Source organism: Protobothrops mucrosquamatus, unplaced genomic scaffold, assembly GCF_001527695.2.
Source record: "Protobothrops mucrosquamatus isolate PMUCROS unplaced genomic scaffold, P.Mucros_1.0 scaffold4636, whole genome shotgun sequence".
NCBI classification, from domain to species: domain Eukaryota; kingdom Metazoa; phylum Chordata; class Lepidosauria; order Squamata; family Viperidae; genus Protobothrops; species Protobothrops mucrosquamatus.
In genome coordinates this window covers 9,686-21,121 of record NW_015390536.1, presented here as the reverse complement: position 1 = coordinate 21,121, position 11,436 = coordinate 9,686, and the positions used below count along the sequence as shown (strand labels likewise).

At 42.9% G+C, this 11,436-nt stretch overlaps 1 protein-coding gene across 1 annotated transcript in view; it reads right to left on the bottom strand.

Annotated features, from left to right (window-relative positions):
• LOC107299167 (zinc finger protein 665-like) overlaps window positions 1-9,108 on the bottom strand; it is an 11,845-nt gene extending 2,737 nt beyond the window's left edge. The window contains exons 1-5 of the mRNA XM_029286700.1: window positions 9,064-9,108; window positions 8,847-8,955; window positions 8,289-8,570; window positions 7,818-8,076; window positions 1,548-1,878 (exon numbers count right to left, since the gene is read on the bottom strand). Coding sequence (XP_029142533.1) covers window positions 1,548-1,878; window positions 7,818-8,076; window positions 8,289-8,570; window positions 8,847-8,955; window positions 9,064-9,108 — 1,026 coding nt within the window. The remainder of the gene's footprint in view (window positions 1-1,547; window positions 1,879-7,817; window positions 8,077-8,288; window positions 8,571-8,846; window positions 8,956-9,063) is intronic.
• Between the last annotated feature and the right edge of the window lie 2,328 nt (window positions 9,109-11,436).

Here is an 11,436-nt window from a genome sequence, read left to right as displayed (position 1 = left end):
ACCTCCTTAAAGGTATCAGAGCTCTAGAAAGAGAAAAAAGCAGACAATCCCAGGAAACAGTTGGAAGTTCTCTCTCTTACTGCACACAACAGAAAACACACAATTGCAAGAGCCAAATGGACATTTTCTTTCAGGACGGATTCATGTCATCCTGTCCACATAGTCTGTGGGGCTGGGAAGCTGCAGCTGCACAAATCATGGCTTAGCTACTTCCAGGTTGTAGAATGCAACATAGCTAACTTTGGGGAGCTTCCCAGTGGCCTGGAATAACTGAACAAGTAGGTTTTCGGCAGAAAATCTCCTAGACTTACTTGCCTCGCTGACCAAATTCCTGAGAAAACAGGACATAGTCACTAAAAACTTCTTTCGTAACCTATTTCAAAATATTGGAAACATCCTTGAAATCCAAACTCACTTGACCACAGTCTTATTGTTACAGTCACTTAGTGTTGACTTATTGGCATGTCCTTCATGTGGTCCTTTGCTCGTATATTTATAGTCACCTTACAAGGGAGATGGGTGGCAAAAATATTTAACAAAATAAAGAAACAACACTTCTCAAGTATGTTTAATCCTATTGTTATTGTTTCAATTCATGGGTTTCATTTCTAACTCATTTTAAGCACACTTTTGAATAGTATTATGGAGTGCTAAACGCTTTGTACTAAATAAATTACATTGCTAACACAAAGTTCCTGCCTGTGAATTGTCTCATTTGCATCTCCAGAACAATCTTGAAAGCAAAATGTGGGTGGACACTCTATTCAAATGCACGCAGACTCAGCATTTGGTATTAAAGGCAGGTCATGAATGGATGGAGCTGGAACGCTACTGTTCTCAGAAGAAACCTGCATTTACCTGGCAAGGTGGCCAGAATTGGGTCCTCTTGAAAAACAGCTCCTGAATAGAGCTGGATCGATCTTCTCTGCCGCGGAGCTCTGCTGAAATCTCCCCTGTGAATGGCTCCTGCATCTGAAGAACAAGCTACTTCACAATCCATTTTCAGAGGACAATATCATGTTAGTTCGCATTCCTTACATTTTCCTTCCCTACCTGTACTTCCCCAACTCAATTCAGAGAGAATTCATGGACTCTACATGTGACTTATATTTCTGAGTAAATGATGAACACAGGGGAGTTAGAACTGTAGGCTGTGTTTTCATGTACATAAACTGTAAGGATGTGTTAATTGCTTCATTTCTCTTACAATTGCGGTATTATAAAGCTTATTAAATGTGGCTCTCTATCAGAGGCCATTCACATAATCCAATTCTTTCTCCTTTATATAGATTCAGATAACAGCAGATCACAAAGTAAACACTGATTATTATAAAATATGTGGATAATATCAAAGGATGCAGAGGTGTTAAGAAAGAGAATGGTTAATTTAGGAAACAAGAAGAAATTAGTTCTCCAAATATGAGGAATTCCTGAAAGGTTGCATAGATATGTTCTTAATCTCTTTCACTTCTTGCAGACACTGCATGATCCCTGATCCTTCCCCCCCCAATGGAGCTCCCAGGACGAAGCCCCCCCGCCCTCCTCACCTGCCCCTTTCCCGGCTCTTCCCGCTGGGCTTGGCTGAGGAGGAAGCCTTCGGCCAGGGCCACCGCCTGCGAACAGCTCTCGGCTCCGCACTCCCTCACCCAGCTCGCCATCTCCGCGGGCAGCAGGGCCAGCAGCTGCTCCAGCACCACCAGGTCCAGCATCTCCCNGGCCGCAGCCACTGGCGGCACAGGCGGTGCAGGCGGCTGCAAAGCTCCCGGGGCCCCTCGGCCTCCTGGCGGCAGCCGTCCAGACCGCGGAAGCGCCGCCGGTGGATCTCTGGGCTGAGGGCGGCCTCCATCCCTGGAGATCCCTGGGCCTCCGTCGGGTCTCCTGCTCGAGGGCAGCCAAAAGAAGCCCGAGAGAGTCCCAAATGTCCCCCGGCCCCTCCGCAACCCCTTCTCCGGTTTGCAGGAGGGCAGAAATGGGTCTCCCCTCACTCGGCCTTTACCCGCCTGAGGAGAGCAACGGCAAATCCTTCCCGCCAATTTCCTGAGCGCTCCTGGCACTCTGGCTGAGGAATTCTGTGAGTTGAAATCCAAAAGTCAAAAGGATCAAGTTTGAAGACCCCTGCTAAACAAGGAGCCAGAACGAGAGATTTGTGTTTCCTAGAGGGGACCTGGTAGGAAGAGAATGAAAGGGGACCTTCCTTTTCCGGTCTCCAGGAATATCTACGTCCCTGCTGCTCTTCTTCTTCGGAGAGGGGCGGGGTTCGCTGAAAGGCGGGCGGTGGAAGCGGACGTTGGGACGGCGATATTTGCAACGGGCAGGGACGGACCGATGATCTCGGCGTCGCCCCTCTTCATCGGCCGCTTACTCCTGCCCGGGTCCTGCGCCCTGCATGGAAGTCGGGGAGCCTCCGCTGAAAGGAACAAGCTAATACAAATTCTTAATTCCATATAACAATAGACTTCTCAGTAGCAATTTGCATGTTTTACACAGGAATTATACTTTTTTCCTTTAGGTGTTGAATTTACAATATCAAAATATCTATGATTTATTATTTAACATCCATCTGTGATGGCAGGTTTATGGGTCGGGGTTTCCTTTGTAATATTTAATTGTAATATTTCTTTTTCTTCGAAGGAAATTGCCCACTTGTTTCAGGGTTTGGGCTAATTCTGATGTCCGAAGTGTTTCCTTTGGGTGCTAATAGCTATCTATCTCTCAGTTCTTTGAAAATCAAATCATTGTGCTCACTTTAAGTCTTCTGCTAAAAGACGAGAATTGAACTCAGAATAAAATGTTGCAAAGTTGCTTCTTATACCCACCCCTTAATTTAATAATTTGTTGTAGGAGGCTTTTCTCTGTCTGATCAAGCATTACAGGCAGTTTGTAAATAGGAAACAAGAACCGCTTACTTCCAGTCCCAACTCAACTCTGGCTGTTACAATGGGGTTTGGGTGATAAATTCCTGTGAAGAGGGAAGCCACGTGCAAAATTAAGCATTTGTACAGTAGTTTGATTGTTCCTTTCATGAATTTTTATTTTTGTTATTTCAGAGGTATAATTTTATTGCTATATATATTTGTATTTTTTTTGATGATGAGGATGAAGTTGGAAGGGATCTTGGAGGTCATCTAGTCCAACCCTCTGCTCAGGCAGGAAACCCTACACCATTTCAGACAATTAGCTCCCCAGTCTCTTCCTAAAAACTTCCATTTTTGGAGCATTCACAGCCTCTGGAGGCAGCTCGTTCCACTGATTAATTGTTCTGTCAGGAAGTTTCTGCTTAGTTCTAGGTTACTTCTCTCTTTGGATAGCTTCCATCCATTGCTTCTTGTCTGCCTTCGGGTGCTTTGGAGAATAACTTGACTCTCTCTTCTTTGTGGCAGCCCCTGAGATATTGGAACACGGCTATCATGTCCCCTCTTGTCCTTCTCTTATAGCCAATTCCAGCAACTGTTCTCTATATGTTTTACCCTTCAGTCCCCTAATCAAATTTGTTGCTCTTTCTAGAGTCTCAACATCTTTTTTACATCGTGGTGACCAAAACTGGATGCAGTATTCCAAGTGTGGTCTTACTAAGGCATTATAAAGTGGTATTAGCACTTCATGTGATCTTGATTCTATCCATCTGTTAATGCAGCCTAGCACTGTGTTGGGTTTTTTGGCAGCTGCAGCAGACTGCTGGCTCATATTTAAGTTGATTGTCCACTAGGACACCAAGATCCATTTCACAGTTACTACTGTTGATCAAGGTACCACCTATACTATACTTGTGAATTTGGTTTTTCTTGCCTAAATGTAGAACCTTACTTTTTTCACCATTGAATTTCATTTTGTTAGATAGCACCTAATGTTCAAGTCTGTCAAGATCCTTCTGTATCTTAAGCCTCTCTTCTAGAGTGTTGGCTATTTCTGCCAGCTTGGTATCTTCTGCAGATTTGATGAGTTCCCCATCTATCCCTTTGTCCAAATCATTGATGAAGATGTTGAAGAGCTCTGGGCCTCGAACAGAGCCCTGGGGCACCCCACTACACATTTCCCTCTATGTAGATGCAGTTCCATTGAGGACCACACACTGAGTACGGATCACACCCTGTTTTATTACTTTTAACTCGTTTTTCCTGTCTCTGTTTAAATACTCCTCCTCTGGAAACCGTGAAAGAACAGATTATCTTGGAGAAAAACTTACTCATCTGATGGCCTGTAATCAATTCATCAAGAATCTGTATAACCAAAGATCAGGAACAAGCTAAAAGAAATCTCTAATTCCATATGATAACTAAATAGACTTCTCAGAGTAGAAATTTGTATATGTTTTATACAGGAATTATACTTTTTTCCTTTAGGTGTTGAATTTACAATATAAAAATATCTATGATTTATTATTTAACATGCAAAGTTCTTTGAAAATGAAATCATTGTGCTCATTTTAAGTCTTCTGCTAAAAGACTAGTAGTGAACTCAGAATAAAAAGTTGCAAAGTTGGTTCCATTAAGGACCACACACTGAGTACAGACCACACACTGTTTTATTGCTTTTAACTTTGTAAGCACCCAGCCCGCTTGTGGAAAGACAGGCAGCAAATAAATTTAGTAAATAATATTTTGATATTTTTTTTGCCATTCTTTAAATCAGTGCTTTTCAGCCCGTTGTACGCGTACCACTGGTGGTACTTCGGCAGGTGGCAGGTGCTATGCGTACGACAGGTTGAAAAGCAGTGGAAAAAAAGTGGAAAAGTGTACCGGGGGATGAGCTGAAGCAGCAGCAACCCGCACAGGCCTGTGAGAGAGTCAGCTGGAGCTATGGTGTTGCCAGGGCACTGTTGATCTCCCAGGATCACCAGAGGGCTCCATCTGATTGTCGCTCCTGGAAGTAGCCTTTGGGAAAGGAGTCAGCTGCAACTACACAGATGAGGAGGGGGGGCAGAGATGAGGATATAAAGGGACGTTTTGGAGGGAAAGGGAGAGAAAAAAACCCAATGGGGAAAGAGAATGGGACACAGAAAGAGAGACGGAGAAGAGGAGAGGCTTCTTTAAGACAAGGAGAGGGAGAGAAGGGGTTAGAACAGTGCAAAGATTACTGTCAGAGAAAGAAGCACAAGTTTCCCATTAAAAGTGTGTTAAGTGGGTGTATAGACAGTCCTCAACCTACAACCAGAATTGAGCCCAAAATTTATGTTGCTAAGTGAGAAATTCGTTAAGTGAGTTTTGTCCAATTTTATGACTTTATGACTTTTGTCCAATTTTATGCCCCATTTGTTAAGTGAATCACTGAAATTGTTAAATTAGTAACACAGTTCTTAAGCAAATCTAGTTTCCCCATTGACTTTGATTGTCAGAACGTTGCAAAAGGGGATCACGTGACCCCGGGACCATCATAAATATGAATCAGTGGCCAAGCATCCAAATGTAAATCACGTGACCCTGGGGATGCTGCAACGGTCATAAGTGTGAAAAATGGTCAGAAATCACTTTTTTCTGTGCTATTGTGACACTAAGAGAACTGTTGTAAGTCGAGGGCCACCTGTACTTTATCACCTTTTCCCTTTTGTTTGGTCATCAAGTTTTTGATACCTTGCTAGGTGACTGGTGGTAGTCGAATATTGCCATATCCTAAAAGTGGTACAATCTGTGAAAAAGTTGAAAAGCCCTGCTTTAAATGTTACCTCAGTTGAGAGAATAGGTTTTGTCTGGAACAAAAATAATGTTCAAGATAAATCTCTCTTCTTAATCAAAGAAATTCTCCCCAACAACTGTAGCTTTTCCCTCTTTACCATATCTTTATCAACTTCAACCCATACCTTAACATAATTATTTTGAAACAACATACAGTTCATATTTGTCAGATTAACACCCAAGTATTTTACTTTTTATTCAGTCCCAAAAACTGATTTTTTAATCAATTGTTTCACCTTCTATATATTTTTTAACATCTTGTTTATTAGTGTTATAGCCCCATTGGCCATTAATATAATTTTTTTTAAACCTCAAAATTATTTTCATTCTTTCTCTTTTCTTATTTTGTGGAGTAGAAAGGTTATCCTGCTGATCAATTGTCCCTGTCCTTTGGCAGAATATTGTGGTTTTTTTCTCGGTTCTTCCCATTTGACACTCCATATTCCTTGGTTCTTGGGTGAACTAAGTTGTCATACAAAGTTTCTCCCCCCCCTTATATTTTTCCTCAGGATATATTTTCTGAACCTCTGGGTATTGCCCAATTTAGTGGCACATTCTGTTTGATATAGATGTTGTCATTTTATTTTACATATCCAGATTGCAGTCGTAATTTTTCTCTTCAAATGTACATAAGCCCTGGTCAGCACAACCAGTACCTTGTTCTCATCCCATGCTTGAATTTCTCTGCGTATTTGTAATGTTAACTGAAGATAATAAATTCTTTTCAAAATATACTGTATACCGTAGTCTGCATTCTATGATGTGTTCCTTTCTTGTGATCAAAGGGGCTCTCCTTGGTCTCTGGGTCCAGCGCAGGACAGACGGATCGGGGGCTGAACGTCAGAAGGCGCCTGGTATCACCTTATCCAACCGACACCTTTCCTTGCAAAAGGAGAGCTTCGTGAGTGCAGCCGCCTCCGTCAGATGCAGAGACTGACGCAGGATGGAAATCAGGGAGGGCGACGGGAGGGGAAGGCAGGTTGGATCCAGGGCTGCAAACGAGGGGAAGCCTCGCCCTCTGCCTCGCCCTGGAGGTCAGCAGGATGGCTGGAGCAGAGAGCTTCCTTTCCTCTATGCTCCCTTCCTGGAGACGGGACTTGCTCTCTAGGCCACGGGTCAGCAATCCGTGGCTCCGGAGCCACATGTGGCTCTTTCAGCCTTCTCCTGCGGCTCCCAGCCTCCTCTGCCATTTGTAGAGACAGAGGCACTTGCGCTTCCCTGCTTCCTTTCCCTGTGTGTGTAAAAAAGAGAGTGGCCTCACGCCACGCTGTTCCGACAAGCTGACAAGCTTATTGGCCAGGGCTCCTCCCTTTGCTGCATCTCTGCAGGAAGCAGGAAGGGTAGGAGAGAGCCAGCCCAATAATGTGTGTCACCTTGCCAGGTAAGCAGAAGATCAGAGAGAGGGAGAGGAAAGAGAGAAAAAGGAATAGAAAGAGAGGGAGAGAAAAAAGAGAGGGACAGGGAGAGGAGAGAAAAAGGGAGAGGGAGAGAAAAAGAGGGGGGAGGAAAGAGGAGAGAGGAAAGAGAAACAGGAAGAGTGAGAAAGTGAGGGAGAGGGAAAGAAAAAGAGAGGGAGAAAGAGAGGGAGAGGGGAGGAAAGAGAAAGAGGGAAAGTGTGAGAAAGAGAGGTAACAGAGAGAGGGAGAAGAAGAGAACTCATGCACAGCAGCCCCTATTTATTTTTAATTAAACTCTTCAATCAAGCTCTCCCCCCCCCTCGCACGCACAGGCACAACTTTTGCAATTCCCAGTGTTATCTTTTCTCTGGGAAACGGGTCCAAGTGGCTCTTTGAGTGTTTGCAGACCCCTGCTCATTTGATGGCCCGTAACCAATTTATCAAGAATTTGTATGACTAAAGATGAAGAATAAGCTAAAAATATTTCTTGGAATTATACTTTTCTCCTTTACGTGTTGAATTTATAATATAAATATATTATTTACCATTCAATACTTTGGTGGCCACTATTGCCTTTCCTCAGAAAGGCTCTTTCTACCCTCCATGGATTTATATGCTTTTTATGAGAATTGTGTTTTACAAGTAAAGCTATTTCTATACTCTGTGCATTAATGCGGTCTATCCCCAGTGTGGATTCTTTCATGACAATTAAGATGAGCTTTCCCACTATAGCTTTTTCCAGTCTATCTACTTATATGGCCGCTTCCCACTGTGAATCCTTTGGTGGTAATTAAGATGACTGTTGCTAATAAAACTCTTTCCACATTCCATGCATTTATACGGTCTGTCCTCAGTATGGATCCTTTCGTGAAGATTAAGATTTCCTTTCCGGGTAAAGCTCTTTCCACATTCCATGCATTTATACAGACTGTCCCCAGTGTGGATCCTTTGGTGACGATTAAGACTTCCTTTCCAGGTAAAGGTATTACCACATTCCATGCATTTATATGGACTGTCCCCAGTGTGGATCCTTTTGTGACTATTAAGTTGTTCTTTCCGGATAAAGGTCATTCCACATTCCATGCATTTATATGGTCTGTCCCCAGTGTGGATCCTTTGGTGACTATTNTGTCCCCAGTGTGGATCCTTTTGTGACGATTAAGATGTCCTTTCTGAATAAAGCTCTTTCCACATTCGATGCATTTATACGGTCTGTCCCCAGTGTGGATCCTTTTGTGATGATTAAGATGTCCTTTCGGGTTAAAGGTCCTTCCACATTCCATGCATTTATACGGTCGCTTCCCAGTGTGGGTCTTTTGGTGACAAATACGATTACTGTTTATAATGAAACTCTTTCCACATTCCATGCATTTATATGGTCTGTCCCCAGTGTGGATCCTTTTGTGACTCTTAAGTTGTCCTTTCCGGATAAAGGTCATTCCATTTTTCATGCATTTATATGGTCTGTCCCCAGTGTGGATCCTTTTGTGACTATTAAGGTATGCTTTCCGGGTAAAGCTCTTGCCACATTCCATGCATTTATATGGACTGTCCCCAGTGTGGATCCTTTTGTGACGATTAAGACTTGCTTTCCAGGTAAAGGTCTTTCCACATTCCATGCATTTATATGGTCTGTCCCCAGTGTGGATGTTTTTGTGACGATGAAGATCTCCTTTCTGGGTAAAGCTCTTTCCACATTCCATGCATTTATACGGTCTGTCCCCAGTGTGGATCCTTTTGTGACGATTAAGATGTCCTTTCTGAATAAAGTTCTTTCCACATTCCATGCATTTATATGGTCCCTTCCCAGTGTGGACCCTTTGGTGGCAAATAAGTTTACTTTTCCTACTGAAACTCTTTCCACATTCCATGCATTTATAGGAGTGGATCTTTTGGTGACAAATACGATTACTGTTTCTAATGAAACTCTTTCCACATTCCGTGCATTTATACGGTCTCTCCCCAGTGTGGATCCTTTTGTGATGAATAAGATGTACTTTCTGGGCAAAGGTCTTTCCACATTCCATGCATTTACATTCCATAGTTATGTAGTTCAAATTCATCTTTTCTTTTTTTCTATATTTTTCTTTTCTCATTTCTTTTTGATCTTGCTGGGATAGGAAGCCATGAATACCAAGAGAAGTGGATGATTTCTCCCCTCCATTTTCTGGCTCTTTTATGTTTAGCCTTTTGGTGTCCCTCTGATGGCCAAGAACTACTTTTACTTCGTTCTTCTCTATTTCGAGTAGATTTAACCTTGCCTCCTTATCGTTCTTATTCAGAGACACATCATCTGCATGGAAAAAAAGAAAATTAACATTGATTAGACTTTAGAAGCTCCCCCGCCCGTAAAAACATGCCAATCTGCATTCCAGGTTTAGTACAATCCATTTCTCTAGTCAGGATGTGATAGCGGCAATTTTTTATCTAGTAGTCTCCTGACTATATAGAAAGAATGATTTCAGCCAAAGAACAGGTTAAAGCTTTGGTGTTGATCAGTCAATCTAGTCAGTCACTTCCATGGAATATCTAGGACATTTCTCAATTCACCTTATAGTGAACTGAATAGCCTGGCCTTACCCAGAGCAGCCATATTGATAGAAACCTCCTGCATGACTTCTCTGCAGAAGGCCTTCTGCCCAGAATCTAGCAGCCTCCACTCCTCATCTGTGAAGTCCACAGTCACCTTCTCAAAGGGATTAGAACTCTAGAAAGAGAAAAAAGTAGACAATCCCAGGAAACACTTGAAAGTTCTCTCTCTTAATGCACACAACATAAAATGAACAGTTGCAAGAGCCAAATGAACATTTTCTTTCAGGACGGATTCATGCCACCCTGTCCACATAGTCCATTGGGCTGGGAAGCTGCAGCTGAACAAATCACGGCTTAGCTGCTTCCAGGTTGTAGAATGCAACACAGCCAACCATGGGGAGCTTCCCACTGGCCTGGGGTAACTCAGTAAGTAGTTTTCGGCAGAAAATCCCCTAAATCTACATGCCTTGCTGACCAAATTCCTGAGAAAACAGGACAGAGCCACTAGGAACTTCTTTCCTAACCTATTTCAAAATATGGGTAATGTCCTTGAAATCCCAAGTCACTTGAACAACAGTTTTATTGTTACAGCCACTTAGTGTTGACGTACTGGCTTATCCTTCATGTGCTATATTTTTCTTGGTATACTTACAGTTACCTTACAAGGGAGACCGGTGGCATAAATATTTAATAAAATAAACAAACACTTCTAAGGTATGTTTAATCCCACTGTTACTGTTTCAATTCATGGGTTTCATGTCTAACTATTGTAGGCACTCTTCTTAATATTCAGAAATATTAAACTCTTTCTACAATTAAATTACACTTCTAATACAAAGTTCCTACTTGTGAATTGTCTTGTTTGCATTTCCGGCACAATCTTGAAAGCAAAATGTGAGTGGACACTGTGTTGAAGTGCACATAGACTCAGCTTTTGGTATTAAACACAGCTCTTGAATGGATGGAGCTGGAATTCTACTGTTCTCAGAAGAAGCCTGCACTTACCTGGCAATGTGGCCAGAATTGGGTCCTCCTGAAAAACAGCTCCTGAATAGAGCTGGATCGATCTCCTCTGCCCCGGAGCTCTGCTGAAATCTCCTCTGTGAACGGCTCCTGCATCTGAAGAACAAACTGATTCATAATCCATTTTCAGAGGACAATATCTGTGATAGTTCGTATTCCTTACATTTTGCTTTCCTACCTATACTTCCGCAACCCAATTCAGAGACATTTCAGGGACTCTGCATCTGACTTATACTTCAGGGACTGTGTTTTTATGTACATAAAATGTAAGGGTGTGTTAATTAGTTTGTTTCTTTTACTATTGTGGTGCATTATACGACATATTAAACCTGGCTGTATCAGAGGCCATTCACATAATCCAGTTGCTTCCCCCTATCTAGATTAAGGTAACAGCAGATCACAAAGTAAACACTAATCATGATGAAATATGTGGATAATATCACAAAGGATACAGAGGTGTAAAGGGATAAATAAATTTAGGAAATAGAAGCATTTGCCTCAAGAAGAAATCAGTTGTTCAAAAGTGAGGAATTCCAGAAAAGGCTGCAGTCATATTTTTAATCTGTCTTATTAGAGACATGGCTAGATCCCTGATCCTTCTCCCCACCCGCCCCCACTAATGGAGCTCCCAGGACGAAGCCCCCCGCCCTCCTCACCTGCCCCTTTCCCGGCTCTTCCCGCTGGGCTTGGCTGAGGAGGAAGCCTTCGGCCAGGGCCACCGCCTGCGAACAGCTCTCGGCTCCGCACTCCCTCACCCAGCTCGCCATCTCCGCGGGCAGCAGGGCCAGCAGCTGCTCCAGCACCACCAGGTCCAG